A 20,662-nucleotide genomic window follows, 5' to 3' on the forward strand; every position below is an offset into this window, starting at 1 on the left:
AGAAAGGAGTTGTTGCCAAAGATCACATGTGTTGAGTTTAAAACAATTGGACTTCATCCAGTTGGCGACTTCCAACATGCAGGGAGTGAACTGGTTTGTGTATCAGGAGTCTTAACCAGGTGGAAGGGTATGAGTTGGCGTATGATAGGGTGTCTAAGTTATGGTTGCAGATGATCAGAGGGATCATGTGTGTGTTGAAGAGGGTATGGCTGAGAGAACGAACCTTGCAGTAATCCACAGATGAGGGTGGTGGCATCCAACGAGTAAGGGGCCAGGCTGACTGCTTGAGTCCTGCCACTCAGGAAGGAAGGTGCAAATCCAGCAAAGAGCTGGGCCTTAGATTACAATCTCTTGTAGGCATCAGATGAAGATCGGTTGGGAGACCGTGATTAATGCAGCAGAGATGTCCATGACGATGAGAGGCGCTGTTCTCTGTCAAGGATCGTCAGTGTAATCTGTGGTGGCAAAGAGCATTGTTTTGGTGTTGTGGTTGGGTCTGAAGCTGGACTGTGTGGTGTTGAGGAGTTGGTGGTTGCTGAGGTGGTCAGTAGGCATGGTAGTAAGAAGACAGGTCTGTAGTTGGCGAGCATAGATGGATCTTGTTAGACATTTGGTCTCTAGTTGGCAGAGGTATGCACCCTGTCGAAGTAGAGACCACAATCAGGGTAATCTAGATACACACTAAAAGATAACCTATGCTCACCCTTGTGTAGCTTGGCACAGAGCAGTCCGGTTTATCTAAACAGCCACTGTGTAAAATATCAGACAGACAGACAGACAGACAGAGACAGACAGACAGAGACACACACAATACTCCACACAGATTTTAAAACAGAGAATGTTTTTATAAGTAAAACAAGACCACGGGCACTAGCTAGGCTCTCGCCAGTTCGGGCGCATTACTAAACATCATCCCCATCCTGAGACATACCAATTGCCAAATCACATCGAATCGGAAAGCGGAATGTGTCCTGCCTGCAAGGACCAAACTTTGACTGCCCGGACACAACGCTAGCCGAAGTTCTCAGCCGCGGAAGTTTTGGCCAAGGGCTGAGAGCCGAGCGCTGGAACTGCGGGGCAGTAGGGCGCATCAGGCGAGCCGGGGATCGAGAGGCCTGTCGGAGGAACGGCTCAGTTTGCGGACCGGTGAGATTGCTCCCGCTGCCACCGGAAGATGAGGGACTATAACGCGACTGCAAGTGGGGGGAACCAGACGTGGACCATACATCGGAGGCCGAGGCCTGCAATAGCGAAAAGGCCTTCCCCAGCTAAACCATATCGTGGCCGGACCGGTGCCTGAATGCCTGGCGCGCAAAGGTGAGAGGACACAGCCTGCGCGTTACAACCATGCTGCTCCCCCCGAGCACCAACTGAGGCCGTAACCCACATAGCTGGGAAATTTACAATACTGCACCATAACAACAGTAACGGTTGCCGGGCGCCATTTTGAATAGCGAAACACTCCGGGGGGTAAGAGACTAGAGGAAGCCTGGGAGAACTTTACGGGGCTGCGGCTCCCGCACCGGGGAGTGAAATTATGGCCCCTGCCCCAAGTGAAGCTACCAGGCCCTGCTGACACCACCCCACCGCGGCCACATAGCAATACAAGATCTGCCCCACCGGGACCAAGGCCAGAGTCTGAAGGAGGGGGCAAGTGAGAAGTGCCGGTTAAAGTATACACGAAGCCCGGCCACCCGGCAGGCGGTGCATCTGATCGCTGCGCGGATCCCTTGGCTCGCTCGTGAGGTGTGGGAAATCAAGGCTTAGCCCCTGGTGTAATGAAGGGCCCTGAGTGCAATTATCTGAAGGGATATGAGCACGTTGGAGACATAACCAGCACGGTACCTGTCACCGCCGCATTACGTATTCCGCTACAACGCCCTGCTGAGCGATTGAGACTGGTCGGAGACCCCGTGGCGCCACGGTACAGCACCAAGAGGCCGAATGGGGAGCAACGATGCCAAGCAAGCCATGCTCTCGTTTGACCCCCGGAAAGGACAGAGATTGGAATCAGCGAAAAGCAGGGACACTGGCCAACGGAGGAACCTGATGAGGACTGGACGGCGATCCTGATGGGCACGAAGCAGAGCCTCACCTCTATCGATGCCAAGATGGACACGATGAATGCTAGAATGGACTCTGTGGTGCACAAACTAGAGCAACATGATCATAGACTCAAGGACGCCGAAACTAGAGTGTCGGAACTGGAAGGTGGGGCGGCGCGGGCATATACTCAAATGCTTCAAATGGATAAACTGCTGAGGGTGATAGAAGAAAATAACGAGGATTTGGAGGTGCGCTCCCGCCGGAATAATGTCCGGATCCTTGGTCTGGCGGAATCCACCAACACGGGCAGGATGGAGGACTTCATAGAAAAACTGATCGTGGACCTGTTCGGAAGAGAAGCTTTCTCTGCCCACTTAACGATAGAAAGAGCGCACCGATCGCTGGCTACGCGTCTACCACCGGGAGCACCGCCTAGGCCGATCATAGTCCGCTTCCTTAACTACAGAGATAGAGACACTGTTTTAAGACTTGCCCGGGAAATGCAGCAAGTAAGATATGAAAACACCACACTGGCATTTTTCCCGGACTTTACGCAGGCTGTCCAAGAGGCAAGACGCAAGTATGCTGCAGTTAAGAAAAGACTACTTGCGCAGAATATTCAGTACGCCATGCTCTACCCGGCGAAACTAAAGATCACACACTTGGGGAAGCAACATTTCTTCACTACCCCTCAGCAGGCAGAAGATTACCTCAAAAGACATCACCGAGCTGCGTCCCGAGAAGCGGAGGAACGGCTTCGCTCCAGATCCCTCTCGCCGGCGTCAAATCAGGACTAAGCGCTGAGGCGGACACTCACTTTGTAGACAGACGGACTAGATGAAACCCGTTTTACTGCCTCCGAGACGGTGATGTATCACTGCTGTTTTTTGTTTTTTGTCTCTTGCACATCTGTAGTTCGCCCGAACACTCACCTCCGTCCCGCTGCAACGGCCGGCTCACTGAGCGGTGCTGTGGGCGGGTGAAATATAGGAGGAGAGATGGCGTATCGTGGTCCAGTGGAGTCTCCGCATACGAGGGCATACCCATGAACTTTCCTCTAGAGAGGGAGAACTCTGTAGACTGTTGGGAATTTTTTTTTGGGAAGGGAGGATTGCATACCTGGCAAGTTGGAAATGTCGGCGTGGGTGGGGACAGGGGGCGTGTGGGAGGGCTGGATGGAGGGCGTAAGTGAATTCGCAAATCACAACGGACATACGCGTTTCCTGATGGGGTGTTCATTGGGAGGATGGAGTGACCTATGACTGGCAAGTTGGGGCTGCCGGAGTGGGAGGTACCCGGCAAGTTGGGGAAGCCGGTGTGGGCGGGGGGGATACTTTGTTCTAACTATTGCATTGCTAAGTACCGAGGATAGTCTGGATGCTTATTATTGTATAATGTTTGTTACACATCGACATGGAGACTACAGGTAACACACAGGCACTTTGACACATCAAAGTAGCTTTGTGGAACGTCCTGGGCCTTAATGACCCCAGGAAGCGCAGGCAGTTACTGGGCTATCTAGACAGACACGGGGTGACAGTGGCCCTCCTGAAGGAGACACACGTGGCACCTGGAGGCACCCCTCAATTCGCATCTCGATGGGCTTCAGGTCGCGGATTTGCTTCTTACTCCACTTACTCCAGCGGGGTGACCTTTTAATCAAACGGGGAGTGGAATTTACATCACAGGGAATGGACTCTGACACGGAAGGTAGATTCTGCATAGTGTGGGGGCGACTTCATTCAGACAATATCCTCTTCGCGAATTACTATGGCCCCAACACTGATAACCCTAATGCCCTGCTCTTATTATGGGGTAAGATACAGACGTTAGGCATCACATATGTTATTCTAGGAGGAGACTTTAAAACGGCTCTACATCTCCAAGCGGACAGATCGCATCCCCTCCCGACACACTACACAGTCACACAGAGCACGCTAAGCGACATAGTAGAAGATCACAGCCTGTTAGACGCCTGGAGACACAAACACCCCACACTCAAACAGGGCACTCATTACTCAGCAGTCCACTCCACTTAGGCGCGCCTAGATTATGTTTCCCTGACGACAGGAATGACGCACTGGCTGGCACAGGCGACACACTTGGCCCGCACGTTCTCGGGCCACTCCCCGATACTCGTGGACCTTCAGATCACTGTAGACTGCTCCCCTGACGGAAAAAACGCAGCCACACCAATTAGATTACCCCCCTTGTCTGGGAAACAGAGGAGTTGAAATAATTAGGCATCTGAATAACTAGGCAGAGAGACACCAAGATTAGAGCCAATTACGGGACAGCCCTGGATAAAATTACTGATAGCATCACCAAATGGATATGCCTCCCACTCTCAATGGCGGGTCGCATCTCTCCCATCAAGATAGTGTTGCTGCCCAAACTTTTATATTTATTCACTAAGATTCTATATAGCCCGGGACGGCATTTTTTCCGCACACTCGGAACCCAATTGACACGACTAATATGGGGTGGGAAGCCTGCGAGAATTCTTAATAACTTTATTTCGACTTTTTGTGTCATAAAGTACAGAGATTAAAATATAACAATTTGAATTAATACATCCATATCTTAATTGTGGTTGTGGCTTTACAAATTACAATAAAAGCAGTGAGGACCATGATATTCCCTAAACTTAGACAGTATAGTTTTTGGATTCCAAATATCTAAAAATTAAATTAATATAAAATACATTTAAAAAGTTATTAAACATTGTAATAAAACTAATTAAAAACACTCCAGAGTGATACATATTAGACATCAATTTCTAGAAGTCGCCCTTGTTTTATCCACATTGCTTGGAGAAATTTAGAAAATGCAACGACAAATACTGGTTCCATTTCAGATTGCAGAATTCTAAGAGTAGCAGAGTAGTCCCTTATGCCCAGGTTCCTACAGGATTGTATGATCCATTTTTTCCTAGCCTCCTTATAGGCCGGGCAAAAAAAGACCACATGGGCTTCGGTTACTTACTCCACATGGCAACCAGGGCAGAGATAACAGGACTCCTCTGTCCACTTGTTTGTTGTTGCAAATAATGGAAGAGTGCCTTATCTGAATTGAAGGAAAAGCCTCCTTACCAATGGCGGATGTATTACATCCAAAACTTGTTCGAAAAGATAGCCAGATTTGTGATACAAGAACACCCAAGTCAAGCTTGTAATGGGAATACACTTGATTTAGGAGCAACAAATTATGGTCTTTCAACAATTTGGATAGGGTTTTTTTCTGGGTGTTTACACATGCTGCCTCAGGGGTTACCCAAAGATCCTCTCTACCAATTGCCTTAAAGGAATCTCTTACAAAGGACAACCAAGGTATTTTTCCCACTGCTCCAGGTAACTGTAGGAACGACCTGAGCTCCTCCCTGTAGTTGCTTAGCTCAGCCATACTCCAGAGTCGGCGCCAGTATAATAATGGTTGGCCAGAGATAAGATCCGCCAAAGGGAGGACACCCAGGTCCATCCTCAGTGGAACCAGTGGTGTATTAATTGGCAATGCAATAATACTTCTGAGAAATGTATTTTCAGTTGTCGTTAGTGTTTTAATTTTACTGTGCCCAAAAAGTTCCGCCCCATACAAAGCCGCCGAGCGAGCTTGCACTTTGTAAATCTCTAGCAGGGGGCTAATTGCCTTGAGTGAGTCACCATTATTGACTTTCCTTATCCCCCCTAATATCTGGGTAAGCCTCAGATTCGCCTTTTCAATTTGGGGGGTCCAGCTCATTTTGTCATTCAGGGTCAATCCCAGATATTAAAAAACGCTGACGCTTTCCAGCGGGATAGGCGAGAATTAGTCTCGCTACATTAATGTTACCATATCGTCAAGGGGGCTTTGAGGTCCCCAATTTTGAGCTGTACTACAACTACGCACAAAGCCACTTCACAGTCTATTGGTTTCGGAACCCAATTGACACGACTAATATGGGGTGGGAAGCAGGCGAGAATTCTTAATAACTTTATTTTGACTTTTTGTGTCATAAAGTACAGAGATTAAAATATAACAATTTGAATTTATACATCCATATCTTAATTGTGGTTGTGGCTTTACAAATTACAATAAAAGCAGTGAGGACCATGATATTCCCTAAACTTAGACAGTATAGTTTTTGGATTCCAAATATCTAAAAAATAAATTAATATAAAATACATTAAAAAAGTTATTAAACATTGTAATAAAACTAATTAAAAACACTCCAGAGTGATACATATTAGACATCAATTTCTAGAAGTCGCCCTTCTTTTATCCACATTGCTTGGAGAAATTTAGAAATTGCAACGACAAATACTGGTTCCATTTCAGATTGCAGAATTCTAAGAGTAGCAGAGTAGTCCCTTATGCCCAGGTTCCTACAGGATTGTATGATCCCTTTTTTCCTAGCCTCCTTATAGGCCGGGCAAAAAAAAACCACATGGGCTTCGGTTACTTACTCCACATGGCAACCGGGGCAGAGATAACAGGACTCCTCTGTCCACTTGTTTGTTGTTGCAAATGATGGAAGAGTGCCTTATCTAAATTGAAGGAAAAGCCTCCTTACCAATGGCGGATGTATTACATCCAAAACTTGTCCGAAAAGATAGCCAGATTTGTGATACAAGAACACCCAAGTCAAGCTTGTAATGGGAATACACTTGATTTAGGAGCAACAAATTATGGTCTTTCAACAATTTGGATAGGGTTTTCTTCGGGGTGTTTACACATGCTTCCTCAGGGGTTACCCAAAGATCCTCTCTACCAATTGCCTTAAAGGAATCTCTTACAAAGGACAACCAAGGTATTTTCCCACTGCTCCAGGTAACTGTAGGAACGACCTGAGCTCCTCCCTGTAGTCGCTTAGCTCAGCCATACTCCAGAGTCGGCGGCAGTATAATAATGGTTGGCCAGAGATAAGATCCGCCAAAGGGAGGACACCCAGGTCCATCCTCAGTGGAACCAGTGGTGTATTAATTGGCAATGCAATAATACTTCTGAGAAATGTATTTTCAGTTGTCGTTAGTGTTTTAATTTTACTGTGCCCAAAAAGTTCCGCCCCATACAAAGCCGCCGAGCGAGCTTGCACTTTGTAAATCTCTAGCAGGGGGCTAATTGCCTTGAGTGAGACACCATTATTGACTTTACTTATCCCCCCTAATGTCTGGGTAAGCCTCAGATTCGCCTTTTCAATTTGGGGGGTCCAGCTCATTTTGTCATTCAGGGTCAATCCCAGATATTAAAAAACGCTGACGCTTTCCAGCGGGATAGGCGAGAATTAGTCTCGCTACATTAATGTTACCATATCGTCAAGGGGGCTTTGAGGTCCCCAATTTTGAGCTGTACTACAACTACGCACAAGGCCACTTCACAGTCTATTGGTTTCACCCACTAACATATATGGCACAACAGGCGGTGGAAGATGGATACATAGGCCCTGTGAACGCATCCGGATATATCTTCACGTGCGTGGGGGAGAGAGAATGAGACCTGTCCACTGTTGACTGCACAGCGGCGGCGTGGAAACGCCTCGCCAGCGCCATAGGGAGCCTGTTCATGTATTCACCACGGATGACTCTGATAAATGACCCCGATTGCAGGTCACCTGTGAGGAGATCTGTCGCAAGATCCTAACCAAACTTGCATATCGCACCTGGGGAGACCTGTACGTCCAAGGGCAGTTCCGCATAATACAACAATTCTTTGGGGAACACACACACACAATAATGGAAACCTGCATGTACACTCGGCTCCGACAAAGCGTCCGTGCGGTCACCCCCAGCTTCCTGGATGAACCCAACACCCTTGCACCCTTCCACGCTATCCTGCAAAAGGATGCCCCGCAACATGTTGTATCACTACTCTACAAACACGTGCAGAACGCACCATTGACTACCACACTGCGGGCGCATACAGACTGGGATGGGGATCTTGATGCACCGCTGACTGATGAGCAGTGGGAGGTCAGTTGCACAGAAACAAATGCAGTCACGGGCAATTTTAGGTTACGTCTGGTTTATTTGAAATTCCTCCACCGCTTATATTATACCCCTGCTAAACTGTACAGGTTCCGCCTCAGAGATAATGATTGCTGCAACCGTTGTGGGAAGGAGGGAGCGGATTTTTTTCATCTGGCATGGACCTGCCCCAAAGTTGCCCAATACTGGACGGAGGTTTTTGTGGGCTTGTCGGATAATGTTGCCGGTGGAGATAACACCGTGCACACTGGTGGCGCTGCTAGGCCTCACGCACAACACTTTGACCATACACAAAAAGTTTCTGGCACTGAGTCTACTCTTGGCCAAGCGCCAAGTGGCGTGCAGATGGGGGAGGGGACGAGCCCCCAAATTTAAGGCATGGATCTCGACCATGACCACGTGGTAAGAACATCTCCACAAGTATGCAGAGCTACTGCCCCTGAAGCCGCGTCCAAAAGATGTCTGGGGGCCACTCACGTCCTACCTTCTAAGGTAGCAAGAGGACGAGACGGAGGGTTCACGGGAGAACGAGGACACACCAGCCAGGGAAACCTATGCTGTTCACTAATTTTGTAAGGCTACATCTTCACGCACATTGCTGCAGATTGGGACAGGCCCACACGGACTGACTACACCGGAAGTATCACCTTATACACTGGAGATGGGACTAGATAGAATGAATAACCAAGCTGGGAGGAGGCACAGTGGTACCACAGTGGTGCAGGCCTGGCAAGCTCTGTGTAACATAAGTCCTGCATATCGTAACACCTGTTGTACTGTTATTATCTGAATTGATATTTGTTGCCATAGGACACCTTGGTATGATGCACGCATTATTGTGAGGGGGGGGGGAGGGGGGGGAAGTTGTAATCCAAACTTGGATTCTTTTCTTTTGCAAATGATCATCAACATGTACGGGAAGGTGCCTTTTCGCCTATGTGATTATCTGTCACTGTATTGGACGTACTTATTGCACTGATGTACCGTACCCTTTTTTTTCCATAATAAAAGTTTTCAAAAATAAAAAAATAAAAAAAAAATAAAACAAGACCAAAATTACAAAAATCCAATAAGAATTACCGGATTTAAGAATTTGTAAAGGATAAACCAAAAATAGTGCTCAGAAGTCAATAGCGCCAAAAGGTTACATGAGCTTGTGCTCGACCGGGGTAAATCCAAAGTTCAGGCCGACCCTGATGGAGGGCAGGCCGGCCACAGGACTCAGACAGGTCCCACTGATAAAGTGCCTTGGATGGAGCATGCATCGACGGCTCAATATGAGGATTCAAGGAGGCGGGGCGTCGTCGATCTACTGGATGGAGACGAAGCATTGGCACCGATCCGCACAGTCAATGAAGGCTTTGGCATTAAACCCCTTTACTATGCAGGCTGATGCATCGTAGTTGAGCCATACAGTCCGGCAAGACAATGTCAGGGATTGGATCCTGCGTCGAAGAGCACTGCCTCGGTTCTGATCAGAGCAAAGTTGTCACTGCTCCAATTTTGATGGTTCTGGTCAACAGAAATCACCTTGTAAGAGCCCAGCATCATTGGGTTGGCACCACTGGAGCAGGACAGGGCTCACAGATGGCAGAGTCCCAGTACTGTTGAAGAAAGTCTTTGATGGCCTTGAGACTTCAGAACAGGGGGCAATCCAGCAAGCCCTTTGAGTCACTTTGGGTTCAAGCGAGATGGGCCCTGTCCTTTTCCTCAGCAGGGCAGAGATCAGCATGCAGCAGGGCAGCTCAGCAAAGAAGAAAGCAGTTCCTACAAAGCAGCAGTCAGGCAAAGTGGCAATTCTTTCTTACACAGCAGTTTTTACTCCTGGCAGAGTTCTTCACAGGTCCAGTAGTGTCAGAGCCCCAGTAATTATACCAGGTTGTGACTTTGAAGTGGGAATGACATCAAAGCAGGCCCTTGGAGTGCACAGGTCCCCTTTCCTCCTATTTCTGTCTATCAGGATATCTGGGGGGTGGGGGGGGGGGGGGGGGTCTAATCAGAACTTTGTGTGGGTGTTGGACTTGGCCCTTCTGGCAGGTGCACCCCTGAACTTTTTGCCTTTTAACGTTACATAATTATAATGATTTCTGGTCTTTGCGCACTTTAGCACTGTGGGGCAGTGTAAAGTGCGTGCGCTCTCTGAGTGCGTATGTGAGATTGGCCTGCCCTCCCATAGGAATGCATGGGGAATGTGTGTGTCCGTGATAATTCCGGACGCGTGGGGAGTGTAAGTGCGAGTTTGGTATGTACGGACTCGTGTGATTAAATGCTGCGCGATGATGTGTGCGGCGTTATTGTGTCTAGTGTGGAAGTGCCACTTCTAGAAATTGGCCTGTCTGTGCAGTGAATGTGCTGGCTTGTGATTGGCTGGGGCTGGCTGGTGTGCCAGGCTCCTGGAGTCAGGATGGGTCTGCCCCGGTGGTGAATGGGAGATCTACATGTGGATGGCTGGGGAGGAGTGCACCTGGGACCTGAATAGGGCTGGGCTTTCCCCCCACAATGCTCTCTCCACCCCCTGTGGTGTGTCTGATGTCCCTGACCCATCCTGGGAATAGAGAGAGGGGCTGAGCAAAACAAAGTGCTCAGTAACCAGTTGTATCTGGTTCGCCCCTTGCCTGCACCTTTAGACAAAGGAATTGTGTGTATAAAAAGAGGCTGTGACCTCTTGTAAAATGTTTCTTGACTAGAATCTACCAGGGGTGTGCTGCTGCTGAGGCCCAGGGGAAGGCTTGCCTCCCTGGGCCCTGCCCGGCCCCTGGATTGCTGTTGGACGTTGTGCTGGGACACCTCTGCCTTGCCTGGGGGACTGGAGGACTTCCCTATGCTGAGGAGCTGGTTGCTCCATGTCTTTATGCCCAGGACTTCTTGAGAGCCCTCTTTTCTCCAGTTGCTGTGGTGATCTGGGATTTCTACGTGCCCCTGGCGCCTGGGAGCACTGTGCTCCTTTTCCTGGTGGCCCCCTTTGCGAGGGAATCCCCTGGGGAGAGATTCCCCCGTGACTCCTGCCCCGCTTATTTCATTATTTTTATCGCGGGTGCCACCCCGCTCCTTTAATTCTTTATAGTTCGGGTGCCCACCCGAGTATGGCAGCTACTTGATTTATTTATTTTATATGATCGCGGGTGCCTACCCCGCTTCTACGTTATTTTCTTCAAAGAGGGTGCCCACCCCTCATTTTATGCCCCCGAGTCTCACCGCCGCAGCCCGGAAGAAGATGTCCGGCCGTCCGCCTGGTTGTGGGCGGGGCTGACGATGCGAGCAGGAGCCTCGCGGGCTCTACTTCCACTCCTCCCCAGCTGGGGAGAAGCCTCACAGAGCCCCGCGAGCTCCATTCCAAAAGTCCCAGTCCCGAGACGAGGGACCGGGTGAAGACTGGCGCCTACGCGGGCTGGGCACCCATGACTGAGGGAAAGCCCCACAGCCTCCATAGACGTCCCGCCGGAGGAGACCTGCAGCCTCAAGAGCCGGTGAGGGACATCGGCTGAAGGGTGGGTGGAGAGGCAGAGTCAGAGCGGCCCCGTCGGGCAGCGGGCCGCTCCAACGTTGTTGAGCCTCTCAGTAGCCCCCGTGGGGCCCACAGCTCATCAGGGCAAGTTCCGTTTTGGCCCCGCCCTCTAATTCTGCAGGCGCGATGGAAGTGCCATTTTCCAGAGCGGCCCAGATGGCAGCGAGCCGATCCAGCCTTTGGGGGCAAGTTTTCCTTACAGAGCCCCGTGGCTCCGAAGCCCCAGTAGTTTTGAGAGCCAGATGGCTCATAGGGAGCACAGCTTTATTGACTAGAGCCTGAGGGCTCCAACGAACCCCCCCATTATTTCCAGAGCTTAGAGGGCTCCAACATATGACCAGGGTTATGTAATGCACCAGAGGGACCCGTGTTCCCTTCAACGCTTTGCCCATTATTTTAAAGAGCCCTGTGTGGCTCTAACATTGATATATTAGTTCCTATGGGCCATTAAGAGCCCCTGTCGCAGTTTGCTTCACAGCTGCCCAGCAAGTAGTGGGCAGCTGCACCGTTTAGGTCTTTCCATCCTAGGGACATGTACTTTGGACTCAGGAGTGAGTCGCACTCCTTCATCCCTACTTTGGCCTTACCCAGCTGCGCAGCACTTAGTGCCAGCTGCAGCATGTAGGCCCTTTGCTATTATCCCCAGCTGCCCAGCAAGTAGTGGGCAGCTGCTACGTTTAGGTTTTGGCGCAGTGGCACAACCTGGACTTTGATGTGAGTTATGTGCTACATGTGATTTCTGCGCTAAATGTGATTTATGTGATATCATGATTTATGCGCTAATGCTTTGGGTGTTAGGAAATGTACTGTGTGTAGTATGTTTTGCGCACCCTGTGTTCTGACACCTCTGAATGTGTTTTTATGCATCATGTGTAAAGTTTCTGGCCTATACCCCTAAATGTATTTTTATGCTTAGGTGGTTGTTTTTCCTAGTATACTTAAGCTAGTGAGTTCATTGTTACCTGTGTGATATTTTCCTACGGTGGTTGGGGTTGCGTAGGTGGTACTTACCTTTTACCAATGGTTACTGGTTGTGTGCTACATTTGCTATTTGGTGCTTAAAACTATCTCCAAGGGCTTGATACTGAGCTCGCCCCCCGACCAGAGTCTTAGGACCAGTGGACTCTATTGTGCCTTCCCTGTCAATTTGCCGGGACTTGTCTGACCTCCAGGTGCCGCTGGAGCCCGCTTGAAGTGTGCCTCGCTCGCCCCCCTTTGCAGCCCGTGCCTGGCCGCCCCTCCCTTGATCCGCGCTGCTCTCCTCTGAGCCGCGTCCGCTTCGCTGGGCCGCCCGCACCCAGCCTCCCCCCCTCCTCTGAGCCGCACACCCTTGGGTCATCCAGCCTCAGAAAAAGCCCAGAGCCCCCATTGGGAGGTGAGAAACGCCCACACGCTTGTAGCGTACCGTCCGCCTCCCGCCCGCTCTGGTTTGCAGAGGAGGTCACCCGCATTGTCCCGCGCCACCAGAATGGAAGGCATGGCCCGTACCCGCCGCCAGTTATTATATGTTGTATGTTCTAAAAGTGTTACTTCTACAAAGTGCTAATTCTACCAAAGGCTAGTTCTAAAAGTTCTCATTCCTGCCAGTGGTCCATGTCGCCCTGTCCCATGTATATAATCCCCTGTAAATTCTACCCGTGCCTATGGCACATCTTAAAGTGGGTATTTATTATCTAATGTGTTTGGTATAATACAAAGGCTATTTTTGATATAACCTTGTGTGGAGTTCCTTTTGTGGGGGGCCTGGGATGTTGTTGCTGGATGGTGCGTGCGCAAATGCTTTACACATCGCCTCCGGGATAAGCCATACTGCTCGTGCCAAGCTACCAAGGGGGTGAGCAGGGGTCATCTTGGCGGGTGACTTCCTTGCCCTGACTTAGAATGGTGGTTTCATCCTGGCTTTGGTGCAAGCCTCAGCCAACCAGAAATTCCCCTTTCTAACAGTGGGACATAGGAAACTGCTCTTTTAGGTGTAAGTGTTTGCTCCCTTCCCCGTCCTACCCAGGAGCGATCAGAAATAGATGAATGCAGATGATTTCCCTGTCACACCAACCTTCCTGTGTTTGTGGCAGTCTAAAGGGAATGCACAAAGTGTAGCTATCACCCACCCCAGACATGTATTGGAGACAGGCTACACGGCACACAGATCAGTTAGATCAGAGAAATGTCCACTTTCCAAAAGTGGCATTTCCAATACAGTAATGTTAAGTCCAACTACAACATTCCAAAGATATGAAACGTGATTTAGTTACTCCTTTCTAATCCGGAAATACAGCTTAAAAGTGTTTTAAGGAATTACCAATGATTGCCTATGAGAGGAGTAGGCCAGGTGTAGCTGTTTGTCATTATCAGGAACTGTAAAACTTAAAAGTACATGTCTTACCTTTTACTTACACAGCACCCTGCCTTTGGGACTACCTAGAGCCTACCTTAGGGGTCAAGTAAGTGTAATAAAAGGGGACCTAAAGTCTTCGAAAGTGGTTTTAAATGATAAGTAGACATGGTAGTAAACTGCACACACAGGCCTTGCAATGGCAGGCCTGAGACAGGTGTGAAAGGCTACTTGTGTGTGTGGCACACCCAGGGTTGTAGGCCCAATAGTAACATTTAGATTACAGGACCCGAGTATATGGTATACCACTTTACAAGGGACTTACAGTAAACTAAATATGCCAACCATGTATAAACCAATGTCACCATGTTTTGGGGAGAAACACATGCACTTTAGCACTGGTCAGCAGTGGTAAGTGCTCAGAAAAAGTGGAGGTAAGCAGACAAAAAGTTGGGGGAAGACTACCCTAAGGATGACAGTTCTAAGAGCTCTGTGGAGTGCATCACGAGTGTTGGGAGGACTTTGTGAGTAGCGGGCTTTGGCCTTCTCATTTGAAGCTACTGTCCTGCCCCCACCCAGTGGGGAGGTTTGGTGATATTCTTTTATGTTCAATCTTGTTAGTGCTTGAGCTAGTGAGAGTCTGCTTTGCATGAGGGTCTTCATGTTGGTGTCCCTTGGTCCCTTCTGGTATTTTCCTGCATCACTGACTGTGGGAGAAGCTTATGTTTTTGGATTCTTTGTTCTCTTGTTGCTCTCCTGTTGCCTTTTGTGAGTGTCCCCAATGCAGGTCTCCACCTCCTTTTATGCACACTGGTTGTGCCCTATACCTTTTGTGCTTGCTGACTTGATTTGACATTGAAACTTGGAGCATTTGGTCCTTCTCACTCTCAATGGGCTGCATTGGCTGGCAGTTGATGTTGTTTCTACATGCTTTGGCATATCAATTTACATAAGGACTGGGAGGGACAGAAGTAATAAGGAGATAATGTTCTGATCACTTACTGGTAATCCCATTAAGCGGATTCTATTTCCTCGTTCTTATGACCTTCTGACAAGCCTGCTTTGTGCCCTGCTTCATTCCCAGTCTACTGGGCTGCTTAGGTAGTCAACAAAAGAAGTTTCTGGATAGAGTGGGTCCTTTGTAGGCATACATGTAGAGGAGTTCACATGTTTTCTTTTAGGTGGCCAGGCAGCAGGGTGACTGGGTCCAAGGCCTGGACACACTTCCTGACAGTAGGAATGTGAAAAGGAAGTAGAATCATAGCGATGGGATAACTGGTAAGTAATCAAAGCATTAGAACAGCAGAAAGAATCTATAGCATTTTCCTACGTGCACCAGCATACAGCTATCAAGAATGCACATAGGTCCAGGGTACAGGCTGGCTGGGGGTCAGTAAAATGGCATCCCCTCACAAATTGTCAAATAAACATAAACTTTGGTTACAAAATAAGAATGCATTTATTTGTATCATAGAAATCACTAACTTTACATTCACTGAAGTGCATTTTAACATACTGCAACACAATGCATTGGTGTTGTCACTATTTTTGCCTTCTTGAAGACAGAACTCTTAGGCTCTTGATATACCTTCTGTGCTAAGGCACGACTGTCAAAACAACCCTGAATAATGAAAACAATCATGTAAAATGTGGAACCTCTACAGTTTCAGTGGAAGTGGTGCATTTGTTGATCCAATTGTCTGAAATATTGTTTTGTTTCCCTTCTTACAATGGGGTGATTATCCCAACAAAATGTCTAGAATTTTAGACACAGCAGATACCAATTTAGGGTTTTTGAACCATCTTTTATAGCAGGAATTAAGAATATTAAACATTGAGCTGGTGCGATTAACTGTGCAGAAAGAAATGAAAAATCAAGCCACATTGACAATCATAAGTGCAATGACAGAATCGTCAATGTGCCCATCTTAAATACTAAAATGTGATACTTCGCAGCTTTCCTTACCTTCCTTTCCCAAACCAGTTGCCGATACATGCTACCACAGATGGCCAGCCTGTTGTCTGAGCCAAACCATTGATAATCTGGAGGGAAGAAAAACATAAAGGGTCAGATTTCAATTGGAACACAACAATATCTATTTCGTTAAGAGCATACATTCGACGTTCTTTCAAAGAAACTTTGGTTTTGTTTTATCGTTTTCTTACAGTGAACACATCGCTCAGGGTTAAGGAAGCTAAACACACATTGCTCAGGGTTAAGAAAGCTAAACTCGTAAACTGATGAATAGGAAAAAATGGAGTATACCAAAATGTAACACTGTTAAGAAGTATTCTCAGGCATGGTAAGTATTCCAAATATAATGTATTCTTAAATTGAGGTACAACACACTGGCTGGAGCGGGGAGCAAGTGTTGCAGCCGGTCAGATAAGAAAGCCACCAACTGTCACAAACTGTCAAAGCGAGAATATCAGCTGGCATTATAGAATACCAGCTGATGTCAGAGCAGGGTGAGCACGAGGGCAGGGGACATGCGAGGAGGGGAATGGGAGCCTGAGGGACAAGCCACCAGCAACATCTATTGAAGTGCAACACAACACAACTCCTTACTAATAGGAAAGAAGAGGAACAGGAATAGTTGGTAGAGAATATAAAGTATGTTCAACCAAACAGCATAATTATTCACATACAAAGTCTTTGAACTTGTTAGGCATAACAACTGTGCGTCCACATCTACTGGTAGTGTTTCCTTCTATCACTGGACCTTCCTCAGCACTGAGGGAATCGACAGAATCACTGCTGCTGAAATCTCTGTTTTCCCCTATAGATTCTATTTGATTCTGGTTGGAGAGAACATTGGCTGCTGCACTTTGGGTAAGTTCATGTCTACTATTCTCTTCTCCCTCTTTCTCAGACCCTTCTTCAAATAACCAGTCAAAGTTCATCTGCTTATCGTAAGCCACACATGCATCCTGTTTGTCCAGTCTGTCTGTCCCAAAGTCTTCGACTCTTTCTCTCTCCCTAATGTCCTTCCTCTCACATGTGGATAGTGCAGAAGCATGCCACGCGTTCCCATCGCTGAGAAGTGCAGAATTACAAAATACTTTCTCAACAACTAATGGCTCTGTAAATCTGTTCTGCCCTTTCTCTATGCCAGAAACCGGTCCCCTGTAGCTTGTCTCCTTTCTGGTGAAGAATTGGCTTGGTAGTTTAGTCTGCCCTGTTCCCATGATGCACTGGGCCAGGGACAGACTGATTTGCATATAGCCAGGTTCTGAGCTGGGATGGGGCAGTGAGATAAATAACGGTGATGGATCAAGCCCTGATCTTTGGACTGGGTAAGAGTGGTCTGCTTAATTCAGACACTCTGTTCATCACCACCCCCTTTTCTGAATCGTTTTTGGCCACTATAGGTGTGGCAGGGTATACTCAGACATGAGTCCCTTTCTCACTGCTCCATCAGGATTCAAGCAAGCCGGGCCGAAGACGGCTGCAATGCCAGAAACCGGTCCCCGGTAGCTTGTCTCCTTTCTGGTGAAGAATTGGCTTGGTAGTTTAGTCTGCCCTGTTCCCATGATGCACTGGGCCAGGGACAGACTGATTTGCATATAGCCAGGTTCTGAGCTGGGATGGGGCAGTGAGATAAATAACGGTGATGGATCAAGCCCTGATCTTTGGACTGGGTAAGAGTGGTCTGCTTAATTCAGACACTCTGTTCATCACCACCCCCTTTTCTGAATCTTTCTCAATGAGTCCACTTCTTTTTACCCTTACTGTATCTCCTTCTTTGATAGTAAGTGGTTTACATCTATGTTTAACGTCAAAATGTCTTTTGAATTCATTTTGTGCCTTTTGGACGTTCCTCCTGACAGACTCCGCCGACCACTCAGCTTTTCTAGTTGTCTTAAGCCAACCCACATTATCTTTAGATAATGGTGTCCTACCTCTCATCCGTTCAAAAGGGCTTAAGCTTGTGATCTCCACAGGTGTTATCCTGTATGCCCAAATCATTTTCTTTGCTTCCATTTTCCAACATAGCCATTGTTGTTGGCTAGTTGTATAGTGCCTTTGATTACTCTGTTAAATCTTTCCACTGCTCCGTTTCCTGCTGGATGATATACAGAAGTGGTTTTGTGAGTTATCCCATTCCTATCTATTAATTTTTTTAAGTTTACGGAGGTAAATTGTCTACCATTGTCACTTACGTATTGGGGATCCCTTCTCTAGTGAAAACACTTAAAAAAATAGGACTATGTCATTTGCTTCAACTTTGTGCAATACTTTGACCTCCTGTCATTTACAAAAATGGTCCACCAGAACCACAATATACACATTTTTCCCCTGGTACCGTAAGGGGCCCATTACGTCTATGCCCACTTTCTCCCATATCCGGTCAAGGTAATGGTTGCAAGGGTGGTTTCAGTGTAACTTGTGATTTGTCAGAATTTTCACATTGGGTACAGTCTCTGACTTTCCTCTCAATTTCTAAGTCACAACCTGGCCACCAGTACCAACATTTTATTCTTTGTTTGGTCTTGTTGATGCCCATATGCCCCTCATGGCAAATTTCCAGGGTACTGCCTCTTAGTGTTTCCCGGGGTATTACCTTCCCTTTTCTCAATTTGAGTCCCCCCTAAACTGATAATTAATTTCTAAGTTCCCAGTATGGTCTCAACTTTTTCTTGAAATGCTTCATGCTGGGCCAACCTTTTGAAATGTGTTTGTTTACTTCCTGTAGCACCTCACCGTGTTCATATTCCCTCGCCCATACATCTCTATGTATGCTGGGGAACTCTTCACTGATGTTTGCCACACAAATATCATCCTCCTTGCATTCCCCATCACTACTTCCAGGTAGGGGTAAACGGCTGAGAAAGTCTGCTACTACATTCCTGGCACCAGATAGACACTGCACATCGTAATTGTAGTCTAACAGCCTGACAGACAAACGTGCCAACCTCGGAGATGCATTATACAACCCCTTAACTGTGAGTACTTTTGTGAGTGGTTTTAGGTCACACCGTAAAGTTACTCTTTTACCCCAAATATAGTGGCAGAAATACTCAAAACCCCACACACACGCCAATGCCTCGTGCTCAATCACCGAATATCTTTCCTCAGTGAGGTTGAGTGACTGTGATGCAAAGGCAATTGTTACTTCCTCACCTGTTATACTGATCTGCGTGAGCACCACTCCTAACCCCCTGCCACTTGCATCCATCGTGACCACGCTATTGAGACTCGGGTCAAACCCTTGTAGGGGTGGTGTTTCGCAAATTTCACGTTTAAGAGCCACAAATGCTTTGTTGCAGCACAGTGACATTCAAACTTGTTTTTAGATTTCAGTAATTGTCTAATCTCATATGTCTTTGTTGAAAAATTCCTCACAAACTTTGAATAGAATTCAACCAGCCCTAAGAAGGCTCTCAGTTCCTCTATTGTTTGTGGCACTGGTGCATCCTTAATGGTGTTATCTAATTCCTTCTTAGGGTTTATGCCCTCTAGTGTGATTTCGTGTCCCAGGTATGTCACTTTCTTCTCTGCGAACCTGCATTTTGCATACTCTGCGGTAAAACCACAACTCTGTAGGATATTTAGTACTTGTGTTAACTTCTGTTCATGGTCAATTAGATTTTTTCCCATTACTAAGATGTCATTTTAGAAGATGAGAATATTTTTGACACCCTTTAAAAATGTATTTCATGAGTCTTTGAAATAATGCGGTAACTGATTCCAGCCCAAAAGGTACTCTCCTAAACCTATAACACTTGAATGGCGATATGAAAGTGGTGACGCACCAGCTGTGCAGATCTAAAGGAACCTGGTGGTACACAGCTGTTAAGTCAATTGTTGAGAATACCTTCATATCTTTTGTCAAGGACAGCATTTCATTCATTTTAGGCAGAGGGTACTGGTCTATTAGAATGCTTTTGTTTAGATTGCACAGGTCTATGCATAATCTCAACCTGCCATTGGGCTTGCAGGCTACCACCAAGAATGCAACCCATTTCGACGATTCGGTTGGTTCAATGATGCCCGCCTCAAGTAGCACACCTAGCTGCACCTCCTCTCTTAAAGTGAATGGTATGTGTTGCACCTTATGTATGCTTGGCACAGCATCTTTTAGTTTTATTTTGTGTTGAAACCCTTTCAACTTACCAATAGTGCCGTTGAAGACTTTTGGGAACTTGTTTGCTATAGCTGAACCAAGTGTTTTATCCTGCTTCGTCCATAAACACAGGTTCCGCACTGTTCGGCTTTAGTGTTATACCCAATTTTCCTTGGTCCTTCCACCCTAACACTGATGGTCCCTTAGCTGAGACGTATAGTCAAAGTCAAAGTCAAAGTTTTTTATTTTGTTTCGGTACTCTTTCGAGGACCACAAAATCATTAAAAAGAAAATACATATTACATTTACATACAATTTAATACATTTTCAGTGTTATTTTAAAAAATTTATAAATCTTATTACAAACATATTCGTTAGGTGGATTAGCACATATGGATATGAAATCCCTTGCTTTCGTGATCCTGCAGGACCGATATATTGGTTCTAGGCATGTTACCCTAGCAGTAACAACGACTTTATTTGGACATACAAAGAGCATGTGTTCTAAGTTCTGTTTACCCCCCGAACACAGGTTACATTGAGAGGAACTGTTTGGTTTCCAGGAGGAGGTAAAGATAACAAAGGGAGAATACCCAGACGTAACATCATGGTCGTACGCCTTACGCCATGGGTAAGGGTGTATTCCAGATATGGCAATTTTAACTTATATTCTTGGGAGTCAACATAAGGTTTGTACAAAGATAATTTAGTACAATGGGAATGATCTAGCTCATAACTTAGTCTTGGAGAA

The 20,662-nt window shown here is 47.1% G+C and overlaps 1 protein-coding gene across 4 annotated transcripts in view; it reads right to left on the reverse strand.

Annotated features, from left to right (window-relative positions):
* Nucleotides 1-20,662, reverse strand: part of SLC37A2 (solute carrier family 37 member 2) — a 926,772-nt gene that overhangs the window by 519,269 nt on the left and 386,841 nt on the right. For all 4 annotated transcript variants that reach the window (XM_086957324.1, XM_086957323.1, XM_086957320.1 and 1 more), the window contains one exon: nucleotides 15,810-15,886. In XM_086957324.1, coding sequence (XP_086813450.1) covers nucleotides 15,810-15,886 — 77 coding nt within the window. The remainder of the gene's footprint in view (nucleotides 1-15,809; nucleotides 15,887-20,662) is intronic.

This window comes from Lissotriton vulgaris, chromosome 2_1, assembly GCF_964263255.1.
Source record: "Lissotriton vulgaris chromosome 2_1, aLisVul1.2, whole genome shotgun sequence".
Lineage (NCBI taxonomy): Eukaryota > Metazoa > Chordata > Amphibia > Caudata > Salamandridae > Lissotriton > Lissotriton vulgaris.